This window comes from Dromiciops gliroides, chromosome 5 (genome assembly GCF_019393635.1).
Source record: "Dromiciops gliroides isolate mDroGli1 chromosome 5, mDroGli1.pri, whole genome shotgun sequence".
Classification (NCBI taxonomy): domain Eukaryota; kingdom Metazoa; phylum Chordata; class Mammalia; order Microbiotheria; family Microbiotheriidae; genus Dromiciops; species Dromiciops gliroides.
The window spans coordinates 55209629-55235536 of NC_057865.1; the positions used below are offsets into that span (position 1 = coordinate 55209629).

Here is a 25908-nt window from a genome sequence, read left to right on the forward strand (position 1 = left end):
TATAACAATATCTATGAGACAGAATGATGGACAGCAGTAATTTTATTCTGAATAAGGCAGATTGGAAGAGTCTGAAAAATTCCCTTCAACACAACTGAAAACAAATGTGCCTGGCATCGTTTCTTAATAGAATACCATATTTATTCATTCACTCAGCACTAGAAGCCCCATCTAGACACACTCAGAGGGTGTGCTGTAAATATATGCCTGGTACATCGTGCAGCAAAACAGGCAAGTAATTAGAAAAAAAAAATATTAAGAGAGCACCAGAATTAGCAGACTTCCCACATAGGCTAATCAATGTAAAGAGAATCATGTTAATGAAATAGCTGGGAAGCTAAGAGCAGTTTGCCATTTCTGGAGAATAAGTTCACTCATTTCTGTCCATTTCTAGCATAAAAAAAATTGGGTCCATATATCATAACCTTGTACCACTGTAATTTCCTTGACTACTGTAATTTCCTTCATCCTCCAGGTCACTCTCTCCAGCATTTTATTTTGCTTCCATTGGAAAAAAAATCAAATATCTTCTCTTATCAATATGATCACATTATTCCCCTTCAATCAATCTGCTTATTGGGTTTCTAAGTTTGCTCTTTTCTAATAATCTCCTTGACACCATGCCCACGGCTTCCTTTTTCTCTATCTGCTACCTGCATTGTTCTTGTCTTTCTTCTTTCTTCTTTTGCTCTCCTCTGGTGAAACCAACAATGAGAGACAGGCAAGGAAAACATTCTTCTATCCCTTCTGTACTGCCTTTCAGTACAACAGTCCCCTTAAACAAACTCATCACTAAAGGACCCTAAATTAGTCAAATGATCATCTTAGAGAATGTCTTACAGCTTCACCTGAAGGACTCCTCCTAATACCACATACAGAACCTTCTTAGATCATTTACACATATGGAAACCAAGGTACCAAGAAATAAGAGCATGCATGCATGTATGTATGCAGGCATCCATTCATGAAACATTTTAAGAACTTTCCCTGTAGGGAGCCTGGTGTACTGAGTTCTGTGAAAGGAATCTCCAAAGGGAAGATAAAGAAAAGTCTGAGGATAGACCCCAAAGCAACACCCTCATTGAGTTTGCTGAGGAAAGCACAAAGAGACAGAGGAGTTTTAGAGAGGTGGGAAGGAAGACCAAGAGAGTGTGGTGGCTCAGAAATCAAAGTGGGAGGGACCGGTCAGCCATGTCAAGAGGATCAGAGAGGTCTCAGAGAATGAGAATTTTAAACAAAATCTATTGGATTTGGTGATGAAAAGGTCATTAGTGGCCTTTAAAAGGGCAGTTTCAAAGATTTCAAGAAGACAAGGTGGTATTGGGTAGCAAGGAAGTGCAGCCATCAGGAAGAATTTTTTTCAAGAATTTTACAATTAAGGGCAAAAGAAAGATGAGATAGCAGCTGGATGTGCTCAGAACATTGGACTTGGAGCCAGGAAGACCTGAGTTTAAAACCTGCCCAGGACACTTACTAGCTCTATGATCCCTGCCAAGTCACTTAACTTTTCTCAATCCTAGGTGCCTCATCTGCAAAATGGGGATAATGATATCACCTACTTCGCAGGGTTGCTATAGATTAAATGTGACAATATATATAAAGTGCTTTGCAAACTTTAAAGTGGGGGCTATTACTATTAGAAACCGAAGATGCCTAAGAGAGATGAGATGACCAGCAGAACAAGGCTGTAGAGGAGGAGGGAGGGAATCCAGGTTTCAAGAATCAGCTTTATTGGAGTGGATTTGGCTCTTCTGTGACTGGAAAAGAGAGTGAGTGATAATAGGTAGCCTTGGTCTTCTCAATGGAGTAGAGGTTCACCCAACCCATCTCAGCCCCCCTACTTTCTGGCCTCCTTCAGAATGTCCTGCTCCTTGGAACCCATGAGGGCCCCCTCCAGCTCGGCCATCTGCCAGCCAATATACTTTCGAAGATCATACACATTGATGAAACTGTTTCAGGCCCTCCGAGGTTGCCTTAGAAAGGTGCATCACACCTAATCACATCACCTTCCAAGTTGCACCTAAGGCCACTTGGGATCACAGCCCTAACATATATCTACCTAATTTAGAAGGAAAGTTCATCCCATTCTGGCCTCTCTCTATGGGCACCCAGGGTCTTATAAATAAATCTGTGTCACCTGAGAGTTTATTAGTCTGAAGGTTTCACCTCGGTCGTCAGTCACAGAAAAAAGAGATGGTAAACAGGAAGCATTAGCTGATATCAGGCATTTCGATGGGCTGGAGTGGAAGTTTCCTCACTCCATTTAGTCGCACACACCCTCTATGTTCTTCCACGTATTGCTAAGTAAATTTTCCACACAAATTTTTTTATTCATATTTGGGGGGAAAAAAAGTCTGTGAAGTCACTGGTTATTTTAGACTCCAAATTGAAATAACAGGAATGCCTATAAAAATGAAAATGTACTTGATACTCTGACCTTTATCTACCACATTTTGTCTAGTCTAGTATTTGTGTATTCAGCATATAGGTTTCTTAATGAGCAGGAGAGAAGTTGGCTTTTAGCAAAATATGGATGATAAATGAAAAAGGAACAGCTAATTATATCAAAATCTACCCCCTGTTTCTTCCTTTCTCTATGAAAATAGGCACAAGCATGTGCTCTGTCTATGACTTTCAAAATTATTTATAAAAAACTATGCTTTGACATAATACAGTCAAATCTTATCTACTTAGCCCTCAGCCATTTATATCTTGAGATTATTTGATCCCTTTTGAACAGGGAAGAGCCAGAAGTGAAATCTCCTTAACTATATAGTTTCTTGGCCTGGTGCTACTCCCCTCCTTTGCTCCTTGGCCCACCCTGCATTCTTTTTTCTTTGGGGGGGGGAGCAATTGGGGTTGTGATGTGCCCAGGGTCATATAGCTAGTAAGTATCTGAGGCTGTATTTGAACTCAGGTCTTCCTGACTTAGGGGCAGGTGCTCTATCCAATGTAACACCTAGCTGGCCCCCATCTTGCATTCTTTTTTTTTTCTTTCTGTGGGGCAATGAGGGTTAAGTTACTTGCCCAGGGTCACACAGCTAGTAAGTGTCAAATGTCTGAGGCAGGATTTGAACTCCAGTCCTCCTGAATCCAGGGCCTTATCCACTGTGCCACCTAGCTGCCCCCTTACCTTGCATTCTTAACCCACTCTCAGTGGCTCTAGGGATCTAGCACTAATTCCAAACTTTCTTGCAGCCTTCTTCCTCTGCCCTGGAATTATCTTCTAATTCTCCATCCTATTCATTCATGGACTCAACCAATTGGCTCCATATTCCCTGAACTTCAATAGCACAAAACTATTCCCTGAGGTCCCTTCAAATTCTAAAATGTTATAATTCTTCCATGTTCTCCCCTACCATATTGTGTGCTCCTTACTCTGTCTTGGACTGCTGTCCTACACTCTTCTTAGGTTATTTCCTAACCTTTTCTTTCAGTGACTGATTTTCCAGCCCAACATGGGCCCAGTAAAGAAAACAACTAGAACTGACCCATTAGAGTAGGCCTTTTAGAAACAAGGGGAACTAGGTACAACAAATTCAAGGATGTTTGGGAAAATATAGCTAGACTGAACATTCCAGAAAATCCTGATTTATATTCACTCTGACAACAAAGGGGTTCCCCCATGTCTACAACTCACCCTTTTAGGCCAATCTGTTACTCCACTTTTTACATTTTGTGTTCTGGCAAAATTGGACTTCTGAACTTGGCACCCATCTCTAAGCTCTCTGCTTTTTTCCAAGCTACCTCTCACTTTGCCTCCTCTCCACATCTCAGAACCATCCTCACTGCTTGGAGTCCTTGTTCCTTCATGCCCTCATCAATTGTCATCTCCTTCAAGAAGCCTTCAATGATGCTTCTACTTCTTACCATTCTCTCTCTCTCTCTCTCTCTCTCTCTCTCTCTCTCTCTTTCCCCTCCTCCTCTTCCGTCTCTCCCTTTCTCCTCCTTTTTCTTTTCTCTTTCTCTCTGTCCCCACCCCCAGCCCCAAACTACCTTGCATTTCCTAATTTATATACTTTTGTTTTTGTTTTTTGTTTGTTTGTTTTTTTGGTGAGGCAATTGGGGTTAAGTGACTTGCCCAGGGTCACACAGCTAGTAAGTGTTAAGTGTCTGCGGCTGGATTTGAACTCAGGTCATCCTGAATCCAGGGCCGGTGCTTTATCCACTGCACCACCTAGCCGCCCCCCAATTTATATACTTTTTAAGGAGATAAGCTCCTGGATGATTTTGCTTTTGTCTTGGCATCCCCAGTGCCCAAGCCAGGGTTTGGCACAGAGGTACTAAATGAATGCTTGTTGATTATTTAGGAATGGAGTTTAACTGGTCTTCTTTTTAAAAATCTTGTGGGTACTTATTATGTATATGTTGTAAGCTCCTTGAAGGCAGGGGCTGTTTTTGCTTCCTCTTTGTATCCCAGCACTTAGCACAATAACCAAGCACTTAACAAATGCCTATTGATCAATTAATTGCTTTAAATAATGGAATCAGACTAAGCTGAAATTACCCTTTAGGAATTTGCTCTGTAGGGCAGTGGATATGAGAGAACATAAAAACATATGAATATTATTTTCATATTCTCCATCATAACTGCTATTATACTGAAGAGATGTTATATTGAAGAGTAAAGCCTAAAATATATCCATAGTAGGGAAGAAAAATAAACAATTTCATTAATTAGTGCCCTGTTAATTCTATTACAAAGGCTACTCAACTGCTCATTTTACATAACATGGTTCAACAGTCTCTGATCATATACTTTATGGCTTCTCCAGAGCTATTATTCCTTGGTAATGAGTTGTAGCTACAATTCACCTTTCCAGTGTCCTTTGGATGAACTAATTTAATTGTTCAGAACCTGAGAGGCTAAGTGATTTGCCCAGGATCACACAACTCAAATGTCTGGGGCAGAATTTGAACCCAGGTTTCCCTGACTTCAAATCCAGTGCTCTATCCATTATGCCCCTTAGCTGGCAGGTAGAGATCATAGATGGGACAGGTTCAAAGGAGATAGTCTGGGCATGTGAAACTAGGAAACCAGGAATCTAGGGCAAAGAGGAAGAATTAAGGGAAGTTTCTTGGAAAAGTAGGAACTATAGGGAGTTAAGTTGCTTACAAAGAAAATAATATTTAGAAATGGAGTGAAAGTTAAGATTGCCCCAGGAGACAGCTGGCTATATGTCTGAAAGAGCTTTTTGCTTTATTTTTGTTCAATTTTGTTTTGGGAGGTCTGCAGGAGGAAAGACTAGCAGGGGCCTGTCGTCCTTGGAAACTGTCAGGTCACCTGACATCATGGAAATTCACTGAGCTCATTTGGTAGAGTCACACATGAACTGAATCTTTATCTTTTTTGACTCTTTGAACTCAAGAAGCCATTAGTAGATAGATTAATCGTTATTAAAGAAAGAAGCAAAATACTGAAATCACATTATCCAGTGACAAAGTTCATCATTACGGTTTCAACTGAGTTTGTGATGGGGCATTCACTTTTATTACTGGGTACAAAGTCACTGTTTACAGATACGGGGGTTAAGAACAAATGTCTTCTTCAACTACTGAATAAGCTATTTGCCTCCAAGCATGACCACAGAGCCTGTGCATGGGATTTAGCTTCAACAGGGCTCCACAGTCGAGCTTCTGAAACCATTCAGGCATGGAGGGCCTGCTTTATTACTTTATACAGCAGTAACGTTTCAGGGCCTACTGTGTGTAAAAGTGTGGTAGAGAGGCACTGTGCATGCAACCAGGGTGATTTAATGCCCACTCTGACCACATGCATATCCATGCTATTCAGAGAAAGTACATGCTAGAGCATGGGTTCCTAACCACCTCCCAATAGGCGTTTGGAGAGATCTTAGAGGATCCATGAAAAGCCCTTAGGGAAGGTCTATGAATTTGGATGAGGAAAAAAAAATTACATTTTTACTTTCACTAACCTCTAACTCAAATTTAGACTTCACTAGGAGGCAGCTAAGTGGAGAAAAGGACAAAGCACTGGCCTAGATTCAGGAGGACCTGAGTTCAAATCTGGCCTCAGAAACTTGACACTTACTAGCTGTGTGACCCTGGGCAAGTCACTTAATCTTAACTGTTTCAATTATTCAGGGCCATCTCTAGTCGTCCTGAGGTATATTTTGCTACTAGACCCAGATGGCTCTGGAGGAGAGAGTGAGGCTGCTGATTTTACACAGCCTTCCCTCACTTAAATCCAATTCACTGTAAGCCATGACTTCACCTCCCCAGTGTCAGTGGGGAGTCAGTGTCAGTGTCCTCTTTGAGAACAAAGGACAAACAACAACAACAACAACAATAACAAGATGTCACCCAGAAAAGTCTATAATTAAAAAAAAAAAAGAAAAGAACACAAAACTTAAGAACCCCTGTGCAAGAGGAACACCAAAGAATGACTGGCTGATGAATATGTACAATTTTGCACTTAAACAATCCCCAACAACATCAACAATACCATGAAGATATTCTCAAGATCTTGCTATGGTATAGCATGCAGGTGACAGAGGAGTTCTGGCACAGAGTGAGAGGTGAAGAGATTCCTATTTTGGGTACCCATATCTTGCCTACAATATGGTATCTCTACAAAAGACATCTGGATATTGTATCAGTTTATAATAAAAAGGGGTGACGCTGATTCAGTGTGTTACAGTAGAGAGTTATTTACTATCTAGCTGTCATTTACTACCTCTGTGATTTGGGGTACCTTACTTAACCTACTTTGTTACCCTGTTAGGCTTCAGTTTAATTCATCTCTAAACCAAAAGGGTTGGGCTGAAGAGCCTCCAAGGTCCCTTCCATGTCTAAAATTATGATCGTAAGTTGTCATTTTTGTGAATAAGAAGAAAAACTCAACAGTGATTTTTTTTTTTTTTTTGGTGAGGCAATTGGGGTTAAGTGACTTGCCCAGAGTCACACAGCTAGTAAGTGTTAAGTGTCTGAGGCTGCATTTGAACTCAGGTCCTCCTGAATCCAGGGCCGGTGCTCTATCCACAGCACCACCTAGCTGCCCCCTCAACAATGATTTAAAAAAAAAATTAGTCTAATGAAGCTGAGAAAACCTAAGTAAACCATTTTTAATATAGTTTCCTATAAAAACAGCAACAAAAAACAGGATAGAACAAATTCCCAGGGCTGGTATTTGAAGTACGCCTATACAAAATTACTGGTGTGTTCTTAAAACGAGAAAATATTCCTTGGAAAGAAAATATAACAACCAAAAACTGACCATTAATTGTGGGCTTACAGATGGTGATAAAAATAATTTTTCATAGTATTCTCCTTTGTTGGACCAGATTATAGTAAAAAAGATCTTAAAATGGGGGCAGCTAGGTGGTGCAGTAGATAAAGCACCAGCCTTGGATTCAGGAGGACCTGAGTTCAAATCTGGCCTCAGACACTTGACACTGACTAGCCGTGTGACCCTGGGCAAGTCACTTAACCCTCACTGCCCTGCCCCCCCCCAAAAAAAATATATATCTTAAAATGGATAGTAGATTATGGGTATGTTTATTAGCATTGAGAAAAAGGTTGGAAAAACTGTTGTTTTTTTCCTCTGGGTGCTCCAGAAAATTAGCCATCAAACAGAAAGTACTAACCAACCCTCTGGTCTTTGTCCCCCAGATCAGACTTTCTGGGCCACCTTTAAACCTGATGAGAATCAGCTATTTTCCTCCATGAGACAATTGTATTGAGGCTTTGAGAGAGAAATTAATTTCCAAAAGTCTCTTAGGTGGGTCTCACCAAAGCTAAGGGGACCAAAAGAACAGGTATGGATAGAGGTAAAGGTGATAGCCAATCAATCACTATTTAATGCTACAAAACAAAGCATCACACATAACTGTAGTCAGTAAAAGCCAAGTTTGCTTTCAGTTTCTTGCCATCACAAGAAGAGCTGCTCTAAATATTTTTTTACATAAAGGGCTTTTTGTTCTTTCTTTGATCTAAAGAAACTAAGAGGATGCCTGTCAATTGAGGAATAAGCTGCGGTATATCAGTGTGATAGAATACTCTTATGCTGTAAGAATGAAGAAGTAGATGATTTCAAAAAGACATCAAAAGACTTATATGAATTGATGCAGTGTGACATCAGTAGAACAAGAAAAATTTATACCATAACATCAATAATACAAAAATGGACAATTTTGAGGACTTTTATAAACTGATGAAAAAGGAAATGAGCAGAACCAGGAGAAAAATTTACGCAATAATAACAGCACTATAAAAACAAACAACTTTAAAAGCTGTAAGATCTATAACCAATATATATTGACCATTCATGAATACAGAGAATCAATGATTAAAAAACATGTTATCCATTACAGTGAGTGATGGATTTAAAGAGCAAGATGACTTATTTTTTAATACAGACATTGAGGCAATTTGTTTTGTTTGACTATGCAAATTTGTTATAAGTAATTTGCTTTTCTCTTCTTTTTTCAGTAGGGTAGCACTAGGATAAAGAAAAATAGATTTCTATTCTTTTTTCTTTTTGCTGCTACAAAGAGAGGTGGAATAGTACAACTGTAATATATTATTAGCTGTAATTAACTATTTTACTTTCTTAAAAGAGATTTCTCAAGAAAAGGTAATCTATCAATATCAAATACATCAATAAAACTTTTAAAAAATCAAATAAAGGGGCAGCTAGGTGGCGCAATGGATAGAGCACTGGCCCTAGAGTCAGGAGGACCTGAGTTCAAATCCAACCTCAGACACTTAACACTTACTAGCTGTGTGACCCTGAGCAAGTCACTTAACCCCAATTGCCTCACCAAAAAAAAAAAAAAAAAAAATCAAGCCAGTTGAAGTAGATTTGACTCTATAAAGTTAAAACAAAAACCCACCAGGAAGCAATGTCCACTTTCCTCATTTTAAAAATGTGCTTGTATATGTTTGAATAAAGCAGTGTTGGGCCAGGGATAGGGTGGAATAATGCATGAAACATGTAGATATTAAAGACCCTATCTATAGACCTTACCAGTAAAACCCTATATATAGCCCAGGGGATAAGCCAAGCCCAGGAGAATTCCCAGGAGGCCTTTAAGTAATGAAGAAGGGAAGGGTGGGGTGCTGAATCAAAAAAGGAGACTTAGTTGGAATGGGAAGAAAAATACTAAGATCAAGTATGTGGTAGTTCTCCCTCCACCTACCAACCTTTAAAGAGACTGACACTCTCTCTATTTTTGTGTGTGTGTGTGTGTGTATAATATTTATAAATTAATAATTGACCTGAGTAGGAAACAATAACTTCCATTTGGAGCTCAACAAACATAGAATCCTATGTACTTTTTATCTATGTGTTTACGATCAGAAGAGCCCCCCCTAAGTTTTTCCAGAGTTCCAAACCAAATGTGCACCGACTCCATGCCTGCAGCTTTGCTAGAAGCCAAGATGCTTAGGAACTGATTCGTGCCTCAACATTGGCGATGGTAGCAGGGGCTGGTGTCCCAGATGCCAGCCCAAAAAGGGTTTCTGCTTTTTGGAGGGTTTGGATGCATGGAATGAAGGAAAGGTATAATTAATGTCTTTATTATATGTATTGCCTTTTTTTCTCCGATCAAATTAAATTCTCCTTGAAAGTAATGATGTTGATAGAAGTAGGGGAGTGACTAGTTGAAATGAGTTCTCCTAGGAAAGTTGTTGATGGAAAACAGACACAAATCCCTGTGCATGGAATTTTGAAAAAAAAAAATTACTGAGTGTGCACATGTGAAGTTGTACAGTGTATTAGGACATACAAGTTTTCAAATTAATTAATTTTTATGTTCAGTTCTTTCCCTCCCTCCTCCACCCACTGAGAAAGCAAGAAATATAACACCCATTATACATATGAAGCCATGCAAAACCTATTCCCATATTAGCCATGTTGTGGGGAGAAGGGGAAATATGAAAAATAAAGCAAAAAATATTATACTCAATTTTTAAATAGGGTAAATTATATGGTCTATTCACAGAATCTGGTCATTTTTAAAGTGTAGGTAGGTGGTGCAGTGGATAGAGCATTGTTTGTAATGACAGTCTTCCTAGAGTCAAGAAGATCTGAGTTCAAATGTGGCCTTGGACACTTCCTAGCTGTATGACCTTGGGCATGTCATTTAACCTGTTTGCCTCAGTTTCCCCAAATGTAAAATGGAAATAATAACAGTTCAGAAGGTTATTATTTGTAAAGTTGTTTAATAAATACTTATTTCCTTCATTACTTCCAATAAGAAAATATGTAAGTCCTCTTAGGTAAATTATTTAATGATGTGATAACATCTTGAGCTAATTAAACCCCAATAAAACTGTTCAGGTTGTTAAGCACAAGGGCCAAAACTACAAAGAAAACAATTTTTTCCACAATTCAGAATTTGCCCTTATTTTATAAGCAACTGTTCCATTACAGCCATAATCTTAACAGTAAAGTCATCATACTGTAGGTTTTGTTTGTTCTTTAAAGAGGGGTGGGGGTGGGGTGGAAAGGCAGGGGGCTGTTCCTTACAGATAATGAATGAATTGCTCCAATTATAAAGACACAAATACACAGATATGTATGTAATTTAACTAGCTCGGCATTATCCCCACACGCCGCTGCATGCACCATGAGAGCTAACAGCCACTCTCAGAAATAACCCTCTGTTAGCCTTCCATGCACTTATAGAGCCAGCGTTGTCTCTGCCTCACCATCATAACGTGGGGGTTGGCACTCCCACTCACTGGATAGATGAGAATTCAGAAGACTGTATCTTGTAAATGGTCTCCTGTCCCCTCCCTGAGAACCTGAGACTCTTCTTGTGGTCACCACTTCCAGAAGGTGGCCATTATATTAAAACAACTGTCCTAAATGACTACTCAAGGTCTTAAAGGTACAGCAAAACCTCAATTGTTGGGTGTCAAGAAATTAGAATGAGGTTATTCAGACAGCCCTCCTCTCACAGACTTTGTTTCTTCAATCAATGGGTGGATATATTCCCTAATGTTCTGTCCTAACCCTTACTAAACTGCAGATGTCACCCTCTCCCCTCACCCCCATATCACAATGTGTCAAAGTTTTCAAGGTTCTTTTTTACTAGAGTTTTAATAGCCCAATGAAGATTTATTAACTACATTTGCCATTCACTTTATTAGAATCAAATACCTTAAGCAAAGCTTTAACTAAGGAAGAGCAACCAGGGTTTGGCCCCATGGTACTGAAATTTAGAGGACTGTAATAAAACCTTTATGTCAATGCCCACATTCAAGATCAGTTTCCCCTCTAACTTTGTGCCAAGTACAGGCATATATTAATAAAAAATTATTTTATATGACAGTCATTGCTTTTTTGATATATCTTTTCAAGAGGAAAATTGACTGAAAAATGGATTTGGATAAAATTCTTTAGATTAAAAACTTCCTTTTCTTGGGGAAGTTAATACAAATGAAATTAATATATTTGTTCATTGGACTAACCGTAAACTATAGTGGAAAACCTTGTAAAGTCGGACAAATTGAGGTAAGGAGCAAGGGACATGAATCATTAAGCTGAGTAGGGAGACAACTGCAGCTTAGCAAAGCAGAACATCTGAGAATATACCCACCCCATTGATTCAGGAAACAGTTGCTAAGAGGACGACTGTTTCTGAGTAACATCGTTCTAATTTTTTAGAGTTCAGTCATAAGGTTTTAGGGACAGCTGGAGGCACAGTAGCACTATCCCTGGAGTCTGGAAAACCCGAGTTGAAATCTGGCCTCAGACACTTCCTAGCTGTGTGACCCAGAGCAAGTCACTGCACCCTGTTTGACTCAGTTTCCTCATCTGTAAAATGGGCTGGAGGAAGAAATGGCAAAACACTCCAGTATCTCTGCTAAGAACAACCCAAATGAGGTCCCAAAGAGCCAGATGTGACTAACTGACAAAAAAACAAAACCAAAAAAGCCCCATGATTTTCCTGTACCTTCAGTGGCTTGAGTTGGCAGTTTTGCTTTTCATGTGTGAGGGCTTTTTTCCAGAGGTGGTGGCTACAAGAAAGATCTGTAAGCCTGGGGTGGTAGCTGCATACTGTCCTAAGACATCCAGAATTCTGATTTACCCACAGTGAGGAGCAATGCTAAGTTCTCTGCTGTGATATTTCGAGGCTAGAACAAAGCTTGCTGGCTCCCTAAGTGCATGGAAGGCTGGCAGAGGGTTATTTCTGAGAGAGGCTTCGCACTCTCATGGTGAGGGCAGCGGAGTGTGGGGATTATTATGAGGCAGTTAAATTATATACATATCTATGTACTTGTGTCTGTATCATTTGAGCAATTTATTCTTTATCTCTGAGGAATAGCATTGCTCCTTTCCAGCTCTTACTAAAAACAAAAACAAACCATCTTAGAACTAGAATGATGGCTTATATTTTAATAATTGTTTATAAAAATTTTTTTAACAAGTTTAGAGATCTGAATTTTCCTGAAGGATTTTTCCTTGTGTGTATATGTGGTTTTTTTATTTGTTTGTTTATTTGTTTTTAGTCCTTGCATCTCCAGAACAACCTGAACTGTTTCTACTGGGAATTCATTATCTCAGCTTGTTGCCACATCATTAAACAAATCCCCTAAGAGAAATTTCACATTTTGTTGCCCTTTAGAAAAGTCTGAATCAATTCAATTCAATTTAACAAACACTTATTAAGCCTCTACTGTGTACAAGACACTGTATATTCCAGTCATAGTTTTAGATATACATATCAGTACCCTTTTTTCCAGAAGATATTCACATATGCATACACACACATACACTTAAAGCTTTTTATAATATATACATACTAACCTATACATGCCATGGTTTATTATTTGAAAATTTAACATATATATCATTTCAGTAGTACATTTCAAAGTGTTGGTGGGGGGTTTTTTGTTTGTTTTTATTTTTGTTTTTTTAATTAAAGCAGTGTGGTATAATGGATAAAGAGCCAGTATCTGAATCTGGAAGAACAGGGTTCAAGTCCTGTTCCTGAAACATACTGACTGTGGAACCACAGGCAAGTCCCTTAACTTCTCTTCATCCCATACAAGTATGAATCTAAGTTGAAGAAGAATCACCCACCCACATTTGTAGAGTTGCCTCATCAGGAATTAGTTCCCTAGAAACAGTGGAATCATGGATCCAGTTAAAAAGAAAAAATAACCTTCAATGTAATCACATAAAAGAACCAACTTTTTGGAAGACTCACCTTTGAAATACCCTCAAAAGCTGCAGAGAATCAAACAGTCTCAGAGCTTTGAGCTCTCAACCTTAGAGCTCTACTAGTCTGACGTACAACATACCCAATAAATGGTCATCCAGCTTCTATCTAAAGATCTGCAGTTATGGAAAGCTTTCCTTCCATGGCATCCCATTGCATGGCAGGGTAGCTATTCTTTACCATACTAAGGAATGGTACATTAAATTCCTGGGCTTTAAAATTTTTTTAAAACATAAAGGAAGTATGGTATTTTATCAAAAGTTTTCTCTGCATCTACTGATATAAGATATAATCAAATGACTGTATTGTTTTTACTATTAATATGATTATGTTTATGGTTGTCCTAATACTAAATCACCCCATCCAATCCACTTTTTTTTGGTGGGGCAATGAGGGTTAAGTGACTTGCCCGGGGTCACACAGATAGTAAGTATCAAGTATCTGAGGCTTGATTTGAACTCAGGCCCTCGTGAATCCAGGGCCGGTGCTTTATCCACTGTGCCACCTAGCTGCCCCATACTTTGCCACTTCTGATCCTTGGTCCTACTCCTGACCTTTTGAGATGAACAAAACAAGCCATGCCCTTCTTGCACAAGGTGGGTGGTTAAATACTTTAAACAATAATTTTCTCTACTTCTCTTCTCCAGGTTAAATATCTCCCCAAAGAAAGAGATCTTGAGTTGGCATGATTCTGAATCCCCCAATGAGTCTACACATCTTTGTCTGGTCTAATTTCAAATGTGTCAATGTCCTTCATATGTCATGATGATCAGAACCAAATGCAACAATTTCTGATTTAGTCTGATCAGGGCAGAGTACAATGAGAATACCAACTACCCTACCCTGGAAATGTTCATTCCATCAGTACCTCTCTCAATTTTGTTTTCCAAAGAAAGATGAGACAAAACATACTTTTTGAATTTAATACATTACCTTCCTGCAAAGATACTGTTCCCTTAGAGACTTGGCTGGGGTCATTGAGAAGTTAAGTGACTTGACCAGAGTCACAGAGTCGGGAATGTCAGAGGCAGTTGACACTCAACAAGCATCTAAATGCTTAATTACTATGTTACTGGCCCTGTGCTAAGTGCTAGAAATATAAAGAAAGACAGAAAGCACTTACATTCAAATGTTAATAACTAGGCACATCCAAGAGAAATATGGACCTAACTCAAAGTCAGATCTTCCTGATTTCAGGGCCAGCTCTTTACCCACTATGAACAAAAATGTGAAAGTGCTCAACTCTACTGTAAGAGTGTGCTTTGAATTAACATGTCGTTTAAAAAATAAAACAAATCTTTATGGATATCTTCTGAAATTACATTGCCTATATCTCTCCCTCCGTCCCACAGAGCTATCCCATGTAACAAAGAAGTTTTTAAAAAGAAAAAGAGAAAACAAATCAGTAAAACTGATCAATATGTAGAAAAAAAACCTGAAAATATATGCGATGTCTCATACTCATGGGCCTCCAACCAATGCAAAGAAGTGGAGAAAGGCATTTTCTCATCTCTTCTTTTATAGGTATTCTTTATAACTAGCTTTAAGATATGATTTTTACATTCTATTTTTAATTCATATTTCCCCAAACACTATACTATATTTTATTAAGCTATACATGGACATATGTTTTTTTTTTTTTTTAAGTGAGGCAATTGGGGTTAAGTGACTTGCCCAGGGTCACACAGCTAGTAAGTGTTAAGTGTCTGAGGCCGGATTTGAACTCAGGTACTCCTGACTCCAGGGCCGGTGCTCCATCCACTGCGCCATCTAGCTGCCCCGGACATATGTTTTAAAACTATGGAATCATTTATTATTTTAAATTATTTTATTGTATTGAGTAAAATGTACCACAACAATTAATTGATTACACTCTCAGATCTCACCATGGATAGAGACTTTACAAAGGATGCTGGAGGTTAAGGTCAATACTATATTCTGGGTAAGCATGTTCTGGATGCATCAATAATGCCAAATCATAAAATGGGGTCATTTGGTATACCCCAATGGACATGATTGGGTAGTAGGGTAGCCTTAAAACATAAAATTCAGAAGTGCTTGGGTGAACCTCTAAATCATAAAATAAAAAGACACATGCACAATGTGAAGAGGACAGGCTGGACACCAAAATACAAAAAGTCAGGTGTATAAAGTGTCTCCTCAATAATCAAAGACATGGTGAAGAAGTGAACTCTAAAATAGAGATGGTAGGAAACAAAGGTATATAAAGAGTTAATAAATGTAGGGTTAAGAGTGGATATCTAGGGGGCAGCTAGGTGGCACAGTGGATAGAGCACCGGCCCTGGAGTCAGGAGTACCTGAGTTCAAATCCGGCCTCAGACACTTAACACTTACTAGCTGTGTGACCTTGGGCAAGTCACTTAACCCCAACTGCCTCACTAAAAAAAAAAAAAAAAAGAGTGGATATCCAAAAGAATAATTTGTAGAAATAAAAAATACAAAATGGAAGCTAAGTGAATGTACCCTCGAATGGAAATATGTAGGGGTTCTGGGTACACTTGAAACTTAGGCGGTTCCAGATGTACCCTGGGTCCAGAGAGTGGCTTCAAAGAAAAGGGTACTGGTTACAGAGGTGGAAATGGTGCCCCAAAGTGGCAACTCCATCCTAGAATCTGTGATAGAGAGGTTAAAAAAACATCTGAAATGCAGCCTAGATTTGGGGTAGCAGATTTCAAATGATTCAAAGGAAGGATCTGGGAAAAGACTCTTAAGAGAGGCAGCTTAACTTTCATTCTGGAGAAACAGTTAATGGTCACCTCTAGAGAGAGACTGAGTACAAAGATACTTGTGCATATATTGTTTCCTCTGACAAAAATTAAGTTCACCAAAGGCAAGAACTTTTTTAAAACAACTTTTGCCTTTGTATCTCCAGTGCCTAACATTGGCAGCTGCTTACTAAATGCTTGTCGATAGATTAATTTATCTGTAGGATCTCACTAACTAAAGTTCCACATGGGACGTTAGCCCAGGAGGGATATTAAATTCTCAAGAATGAAATTCTGAAGACACAAAAGAAAGAAATTCCAATGGGATGGAAAACTGGGAGTCATATGAAGAGACCACAGAACTCACCAATCAACTTAGATTCTTTAAAGTTATATATAGAACATGGAGGGCAGAGAATAGAAGGTAATCCACAAAAAAGCATAGCATGGTCCTATAACAACAATTTCAGGACCACACTTGGTCCTAGAGAAGAGATAAGAAAGTGAGCCTTCCCTTCATTCTTTGGATGGGTGGAAGCCTATAAAGGTATACACTGTTAGATTCAGTTGATGTTCTGACTAGTTTTGCTTAACTGCCTCCCCCTCTTTTTCTTTCTTTCAAAGGAAGGCTAAGTGGAGAGAGGAAGAGAGGGAATATATTCAGAAATGAAGTTGATATAACAGTATTAATTTTTAAAATTTAAGTGATAATGAGAGTGCTAAAGCCTTTGAAGAATATTAAGGATGTTTTTCAGATATTTTTGATGAAAAGAAGATGACCAAAGTAGAGCTACGACTGCTGTGGAGGGCAGATGGGATGATGATAACTGGCAGGAAAAAGTCGCTGTTTCATACTTATTCTGCTTCCCTTGTTTTCTGCCAAAGAGAAAGAATCACCTTTGGACTGGAAGGAGCAACGGGTGAGGTGGTTGTTATTGAATATAAATAAATAGGTTGGGTTTTGGGGTTTTTTAAAGTAGCACTGCTGAATTCAACGCACCCAGCCCAGTATTCTTTCAGACAATGAAATAATTGTCAGTTCTGATTACTGGTCCTATCAGTCATATTTGGAGGTAGGGGTAGCTTGGTGTATAGATAGAGTGAATAGAATGCTGGATCTGGAGAAAGGAATACTTGAGTTCAAATCCAGCTTCAGACACTTTCTAAGCTGTGTGACTATGGGCAAAATCATTTAATCCTGTTTGTCTCAGTTTCCTAATCTGTCAAATGAGCTGGAGAAGGAAATGACAAACTACTCCAGTATCCTTTCCAAGAAAACCCCAAATGGGGTCATGAAGAGTCAGACACAACTGAAATGACTAAGCAACAACATCAGCCATATTTAAAAGATCTTGAACGATGGAATAAGTACTACACAGTAGAGAAGGGCAAGTGTACCAATTTCTAAAAAGAGAAGGAAGAGAACAAAGACACTAAACTCTGGGTCAGTGAATTCAACTTTTGTTTCTGGCAAAAATTCTAGAAGGAATTATTAAACATGAAAAGGAAGCAACAAATCTGGGTCACAAGGAGCCAACACGACTTCATCAAGAAGTTATGACAGACTTATTTTATTTCCCTTTTTTTTGGTAGAGTGACTAAGGTGGCAAATTAGGGTATAGTTTACCTAGATTTTAGCAATGTGGTTTTTTTTTGTTTTGGTTTGGTTTTGGTGAGGCAATTGGGGTTAAGTGACTTGCCCAAGGTCACACAGCTAGTATGAGGCTGGCTTTGAACTCAGGTCCTCCTGACTCCTGGGCCAGTGCTCTATCCACTGCACCACCTAGCTGCCCCATTAACAATGTGTTTTAGAAAGTATCTCATACTATTCTTGTGGATAAGATGAAGAAATATAGGCTAGACTGGATGAGTCCAGAATTAGTTGAATGGGCAGATTCAGAGTGGCCACTAATGATCAATTTGGCAGGTCTCCAGTAGAGTGCCTCAGGGATCTGCACTTGGCTGGTAATGTGATGTTTAACATTTTTATCAATGGCTTGGATAAAGGTACAGATGACATACTTATCAGATTTGAAGATGGCACAAAGCTAGCAGGGATAGCAACCCATTTGTTGATAGAATCCGAATCCAAAAACATCTGACAGACTAGAATGCTGGGCTAGGTACAAATGTAAAATTTTACAACTGGGCTCAAAAATCACAAAATCAGGATGACAGAAGAATTTTTAGGCAGGAGTTTGGGGAAAAAAAAGATCTTAAGTTTTTAATGAAGGTGAAAGTCAGTATGAACCAACCATATGAAGGCAGGAAAGGGAGTGTTTCATTTTCTTTTTGTATCCCCAGCACTTAACACTACCTGGCAAGTGCTTAATAAATGCTTTTTGATTAATTGACTGATCAACTCATATGGCAGCCAAAAAAAGGCTAAAGGGATCTTGGCTGCATTAAGAGAGATATAGCTTCCAGGAGCAATGATATGATAGCTCTATCATATTCTGCCCTGATGTCAAGGATGAGTAGGAGGTTCTGAGCACCACCACATAGCAAGAATATGGATAAACTGGAGATTGTCCAAAGGAAGGCAACCAGGATTGTACAGGCTTGGAACCAATGCCATACAAGAATTGTTTGAAGGAAGTTGGGATGGTTAACTCATAGTTGAAAAGACTTGGCCAAGGGATAGGGTGTGGGGTAAACTGAAAGCACTTTGTAAGTATCTGAAGGGTTTCATATAGAAGAGAAGTTGGTTTTATTCTATTTGGCCCTCTCCAAAGGGAGAAAGAGGAACAGTGAATAAAAAGCAACAAAGTCAGATATTTAGGCTTGACGCCAGGAAAAACAAAATGATTAGAACTATCCAGGGGTGTGCTGGAGCCAGATCTAACCAGCTGGTAGCAGGCTATTCAATTTTCAGTGCGAGCACTTACACTTCAGAAATCAGCAAATTCTATGAATTGGTCCTGGATTTATTGGGAGTTTATTGGGAGTCTAGACATAAGAAGTGATTAGAAACTGTTAATAATAAAGATTGACAACCATCACTCCAAAAAAAAGTTTCAACATTTACCAATCCACCCTTAGAATTACCCCTAAGTTGAACAGGTTGGTCTTATCCCTCACTGGATGTCTTCAAGAGACTGAACACCTGTTAGGTATGATATAGTAGGTACTCCTTCTTTGTACAGGATAGGCTGAACGGCCTTTCTGTGGACAATCTCCAGTTTATCCATAGTTTTACTATATTGTGGTGCTCAGAAGCTCCTAAGATACTCATTCTTAAAATCAGGGCTGCTGAGATTCTTTCTAAGAAATGCTAAAAGTCCATCATTCAAGTAGACCAAATAGATAGACTAATAACATAAGTATGCAGAGATAAATGTACTTTAAAACATACTGTTGATGGTAGGAGACTTGAAGCAATGAGAACATTCTTCCTAAAGTTTATCTAAACCATCAGTGACTTCTTTAAAATTCCTTCCTTCTTGCCTTCAAGTGAGATGTCTATATAATCTTTGAGCCTTTGTATTACATAGCAGCTAAACTCTAGTAACTCTGAAAAGAAATGTTACATCTGGCAATTCAGGAGATATATTTGTCTTCTTCCTTTTCTCCTCTCCAAAGCCCGTCTGCTCCACGTCCAAGTCTCTTTGCCTCATTATTCCTTCTCTACTGTCCCTTATCTCTGAATGTTTTCTGCTGCCAAATAAACCCTGAGACAATTTCCTCCTTCCCACCCACCAGGCAGTCATCCTTTCTTCCTTCATATCCCTCCACATTCAGAGAAACCATTAACGGAGAGTGCAGCACACAAGATATAAGCCCAGACAACCCCCAAATAACCTTGATTCTTGAGGATTTAGCCATCTTTGTTCACATCTGCTGCTCTTATGAACTGTATTGTGTGTTTAACATACATTTCAAGTAAAAGAGAGAGAGAGATAGTGGCTTCTCTGTATAAAGGAAAGCGATGTGCCAACTTCAGAAATCATTACTGGTATTATATGAGTGTTAAAGGAAACACAGCTCCCTCTTCAACCTCAGTTACAGCAGATGGACAACAGGGGCAGGATTTCTTCATAGATTCCTTCTCCCCTATCCCTGTTCACCCCAAAATTGCAAGGGCACAGATATAGTTCTTTCCCCCTCTGCTCCCCCCCCCTCACTGTTTGTCTGCTTTCTCTGTTCTACTGTAAATGTGCTGATAGCAGATTGGAACTGACTGCCCAGCCCCACTTTCTGAAGTGCTCTGTGCCAACACTTCTAGTCAATTTTTTTTCTGCAGCTTTCCCACAGATCATAGTAGCTAGACAAACATATCATAGGAGAGCCGGGAGAAGAGAGATGAAAACCACAAACCTGAGACAAGCAGTAATGAAAGGGACCAGAAGGCAGTCCTGAACAGGAAAACCAATAAAGCAAACTGGCTGAGCAGAGGGAGCAAGGTGGGAGGGGGGCAGGAAAGGCTGGGTGAAATACACAGGGGGAAAAGATTAAGGGGTCTCAGGAAGAAGAAGAGGTGGGGTCAATGAACCCAGAGAACGACAGACAACAAGAATTTAAGTGAAATTTCAAATGGTTCTAGAAACCAGGCTTTCGAGGTGCCTTTAAAGTATTTTGAACATAGAAAAATCGGGATTTCTGTGGTCTAATTAGTTCTAGATGGATAGATGAAAGCAGAAAAGCAAACAGTCAAAAAGTTATACAGGTTACATTCCCTTTACAAGAAAAAAAGGTTGGCGATCATTTTTGTGAGTGTGTGTGTGTGTGAGGAAAAAGGAGGAACGCAGCACCAACACCATCCAACTGTAGCTGGATTTTCACATCTAGCCAGACAATCATTTTAAAAAACACAAGACCACACTCACCTTGAGCTATTCTGAAGCTTGGAGCTAGCTACATGACGCCAATGTGAACATTTATAATAATAACAATAATAAAAAGAATCAGTAAGACACTGCATGTGGATGGCTACTCACATAAAAAAAATGACGGGGCATTTTCAAACCTAATTTCTACTTTGTCAGAGAATAAACATTATGTACAAATTAATTTTTACTCCACCATTACATCTATGCCCTAAGCAACCATATCTTTAGTTACGGAAGACAAAGAAAAAAAAAAAGCAAAACCCCCTCAAGAGATAGTGATCGGGTTTATTTCCTTCACCATCACAGCACCGTGGACAGGGAATCACGGCATTCCGGGCTAGAAGATGCTCAGTTCTAGTCTGTCCCTGGACCGAGGTGAGAGCCAAGTCCTGGCTGGTCCTAGTTTAAGATTGGGATCCCTCGAACACACAGAGCGGCCCCCAGTCTCCACCGTGACACCCGTGGGTGCATTTTCTGGGCGCCGCTCCGGAGCATCGAGCCCACTAGGGGACCCTCCCCTCCCACTGCCGCCGGTACCTGTTCGTGGAGAGGGCGGCCGGTGCAAAAGGCAAACTGGGCTTGCCGGGCACTTCGGGGCTAAAGTTGACGGCTTTCTTGGCTTCGCCTTTCCAGTCCCTGGGGAAGGGAAGGAAACTAAGTTGTCAAACGGGAGCAGGAGGAGCTCGGCTCGGGCTCGGCGGCTTCTCCGGAGCATCGGTGGACGCCGTGCCCAGAACCGAGCTGGGCTGGGAGCCCCGAGGGCTGCGGGCGGCGCCCCGGCGGGGAGTTGGGCAGATGGGAAAGGGGCACGGACAGTCCCCTCCGCCCTCGGAGCGTCCCCGCCGGTCCCGGAGCGCCCGCAGCCCCGTCTGGTCCCCCCGGTCCGCCCTTCCCCTGGGTCAGCCCCCTCCCCCGGGTTTGCCCCGACTCGCAGCGCCGGCTTCCGCGGACGGGGGCCAAGGAAGCGGGGCTGGGGAGGGCGAAGGGGCGCGCCCGGGAGGCAGCGAGGCTCTGCGCGGCTCGGCGGCCGCCTGCCGCCCCGTCCCCCGGGCGCGCCCCTTTACCTGGAGCTCAGGGGCCCGTCGGCTGTGAGCCACAGGAGGTAGAGGAAGAGGAGCAGGCTGGCGAGCACGGTGAGCAGAGCGACGGCAGCCCTCATCGTGAGCAGCAGCAGCCGCCGCCGCCGCCGGCGCCCGGGAGCAGTAGCCCTGCCCAGCCCGCCGCCGCCGCCGCCGCCGCCGCCAACACCGCAACAGCGGCGACGCCAAGCCCGAGCATTTAAAGGCGGCGGCGACATCGAGGGGCGGCGACAGCTCCCGAGCGCCCCGCGAGCGGCCCGCCCAGCCCACCCCCAGGGGCGCGCTCGCTCGCTGCCTCGCCGGGGCGCACTCGCGGCTGGCGCGCCTCGGCCCCGGCCCGGGTGGCGCGCGGCTCTGCGGCCCCCCGGGGCGACCCCCCGGGACTGCGGGCGACCCCGCGGCGCGCGGCGGCGGCTGCCCCGGGCACCCGCTCGTGCCCCCCTCCCCGGCTGCCCACGGTCACCAAACCGCGTCTCCAGCCGCCCTCTGTCTGATTTGGGGCTGGGGATGAGAAGGGCGCTGTGCGTGAGGGAAGTCCTTCCAAAACTTCTCCGAGAAGGGCACCCCCTCCTTCCGCCTCTCCCCCACCGCTGTTTTTATATGAGGTCTTCAAGAAGGTCCAAGGTTTGAGGCAACTCAAAAATCATTTTTAAAGCGCTTACTACGTGCCAAACGCGGCTAAGCGCAGGCGCAAGCAGAAAAATAGTCCCTGCCCTCGAGGAGTTTACAATCTAATAGGACGAGACAACGCGGAAGGGCAGGGGCGAGGGGTCACGGGGACTAGGGGTAGCGAAGGCGAGGCCTCCTCTCCACTTGGAGGGTCCGGGAAGAGCCAATCCGAGGGCGAGGCCGCGGGGGCGGAAGGTTCCGCCTGGGCCGGGCCGGAGTGAGTTTCTCGGCCGTGGTAGACGGCCGCCTGTTAGACGAGGCTCGACCAAGTGTCACAGGAAGAGGAAGCCTCGAAGGGAGGGCCCGCTCCTCAGCAAGGCGCCGTGATCACGAGGGAGTCCGCCCGGATACTGCCAACAGCGCCCCCTCTGGAGGGAGAGGAACCGGCTTCAAAACCCAACCGAGGCACCTTGAGTGAGCTCCTAGACTGTCCAAGACGGCTGTTTTAAGCGAAGGCCGGTAGGTGGCGCCATGGTGCACAGAGTGCTGGGCCTAGAGTCCGGAACACTCATGAGTTCAAATCCACTTTCAGACACTTCAAGAAGGTACCCTGCACCATCTAGCTGCCAAACTATCCTTTTATCAACAAACAAGAGAAGTTAAGTGACTTGTCCAAGGTCACACAATGGCAGAGTCAAACCCAAGTCCTCTGACTCTAAATTCAGTATTCTCATACCACCACGTAGTTCTGGAATTTTTACAAACAAGCATACCCAATCCAATTTCTCTCACATATATTTGAAAGGTTATGTTCTTTGTTGTCACATAGAGCATTGTTATCTAGACCATGGAAAGGCAGGCTGAATTAGGGATATATTTTGGCAGTTTTATTTTTGCTATGAGCAGAATTGCTTAGACATTTCATGCCAAAGATGGTTGCAACAACAACAAAAAAACAAAACAACCAGGGTATTATTGTCCAAGACAGAAGGCTTCAATTTTAGCGGATTTATTAAAGTTTACAGTGTTGCGAGATAATAGAAGACTGCCACAAATGAAGTTTCATTTTTATTAAGCCAATGGCTAGCAGCGGGAGACTTTTAAAAGCCCATGTTAATTGAAAAGTTGATTATAAACATTCAGTGGGAATTCTGAACTCACTGTTAAAATTTGCCCTTGAGTCTTAGCCTTTAAAGAACTAGTGATTTAAAATATTGGGAATTATTTCACATACTCCTGATCGACACAAGTCCCTATGCCTAAACACAGTTCCTTAAATACTCACTGTCAATTCATCTTCTGTTGTAGTCACAGACTGAGATGCCAGGAGGTGTATATAGGAATATGCTATCTGATGACCATTGGGTTAATGGGAAAAACAATCCTTTTCTATATATATAGACAGCATGCTCATCTCCCCAAGAAGAAAAGATGATCTCTGGTGGTTTCCAAGTTATTTGTTTTGGTATAAGAATCTGTGATATCAGACATCTCTGGCTAGCAGGAGAATTACATATTCACAATGCTAAATGACTCAGTTGTGGAGAGCAGAGGGAAGGTTTAAAAAGCAACAGGAGACTTAGGAAGACAGCATAATACAGTAGAAAGTGCCATCTCTGAAATCTGAGGATCTAGATCAAAATCCCACCTCTGATGGTTACTTACCTGTATAACCATGGGCAAGCCTCAGTTTCCTCATGTGTAAAATGAATGGGCTGGATTAGGTAGTGTCAGAGGTCCTTTCTATATCAGTGATCCTACGATCTTGTGAAAAAATATGGCCAATCTTTGAATTCACAAAGACAATACAACCAAAACAGATGTACTTTTAAACATAAAGGATGCAGCAATTTTAGGAAGCTAACAATGCTATATTCCTGGAAAATGTCATTGTATTCTGTGTCAAGCAGGTTTCAGTGCTGATTTTTTTTCTTTTCCTTCATTGTTAATCAAACATGCCACCTTGGAGAACAGCCTGGGGTAGTACAATGAAGGCTAAGCTGGGAGACTGGGTTCTGGTTCCAGCTCTGTCCCTCATCAGCAGTGTGACCTTAGATGTGCTAAAATTTAATTTAGTTTTTTCAATTAAAAATATTTTCTCTCTCCTACCTCTCCCATTAAAAAAAGAAAGAAAGAAAACTTTTGTGAGAAATATACATAGTCAAGCAAAACAAATTCCCATCTTGGCCATGTCTGAAAAATAGATGTCACCATTTCACCCTGAGTCCATTGCCTCTCAGTCAAGAGGCAGATAGGGTGTTTCATAATGAGTCCTCTGGAATTGTGGCTGGTCATTGCACTGATTCCAAAGTTGTTTCTCTTTAAAATGATGGAGTTACTGTAGAAATTGTTCTCCTGCTTCTTCTTACTTCACTCTGCATCAGTTTATACAAGTCTACTCAGGTTTCTCTAAAGATGTACTTTTCATCATTTCTTACTACACAATAGTATTCCATTACATGCATGTAGGAGCATTTGTTCAGCCATTCCCCAGGTGACAGGCTGCCCCTTGATTTCTAGTCCTTTGGTACCACAAAAAAGAGGTGCTATATATATATATATCCTTTTCCTCTTTCTTGATCTCTTTAAGTTATAGGAATATTAGTTGTATCATGGGGTCATAGGGTACACATGGTCTAGTAACTTTGGGAGTAAGGATATTTGCAAAATGAATGGTTTGAATTAAAAGATATTACATGGCAAAATGGTAAGAGCACTGGGCCCGGAGGAATAAGTCTGAAATGACTCAACAATAACTCCAAAATAATTTTTATTATTTCTGCCTAGAAAAACTGAGTGTCTACTTTGAATTGAAATAAGAATTTAGAATACATAAGACAATAAACAGATTTGGGATTTTCTCTACTTCCTATGTCACTTCAGGGGGATTTTCTAATATCTAAATTTACCAAATAAATCAATTTAGAGTATTAGTCAGTTTAAGAGGCATTGTGGTAGAGTGCTTTAATATCTGGCCTCTAATTTAGGAAAACCTGGGTTGAAATTCTGACTCTGGCTGTGTGAACCAAGGCAAGTCACTTAACCTCTCAATTCCCCAGGTAGACTGTATAAATAGCAGAACAGTTGTTGTTCTGCATTGATAGAGAGAGTGCTCCCATTGGGAATACCTAAAGGCAATGAAATAACACATCCAGACTCCCCCAAAATTATTTTGGAAAAGTTTTTTTTCACTTTACAAAATAATTCCTTGTAGGTTGGTTTTCTTTAAACGGGCATCTTCCCTGCTAAATTCAAAATGTGATTTAATCTGCATGGAACAAACCTACTGCATACAAATTTGATGTACATGTGATTATTCTGTAACAAAAATATTATATAAAAAGAAATGAATGAAAGATTTATAGATCTCCTCGCAGCCCTGACTTCTCTGCTTTCCAGACTTACCTCAAGCCCCACCTTCTGCAGAGGTCTTTCTTTCCCCCAGTGCCCTTCCATTTACATTGTATATATC

At 41.1% G+C, this 25908-nt stretch overlaps 1 protein-coding gene across 1 annotated transcript in view; it reads right to left on the reverse strand.

The window, feature by feature from the left end:
• The window catches only part of ST8SIA6 (ST8 alpha-N-acetyl-neuraminide alpha-2,8-sialyltransferase 6), a 114089-nt gene extending 92044 nt beyond the window's left edge, over positions 1-22045 (reverse strand). The window contains exons 1-2 of the mRNA XM_043967826.1: positions 21813-22045; positions 21286-21384 (exon numbers count right to left, since the gene is read on the reverse strand). Of these exons, the coding sequence (XP_043823761.1) occupies positions 21286-21384; positions 21813-22045 (332 nt within the window). The remainder of the gene's footprint in view (positions 1-21285; positions 21385-21812) is intronic.
• Positions 22046-25908: the final 3863 nt, after the last annotated feature.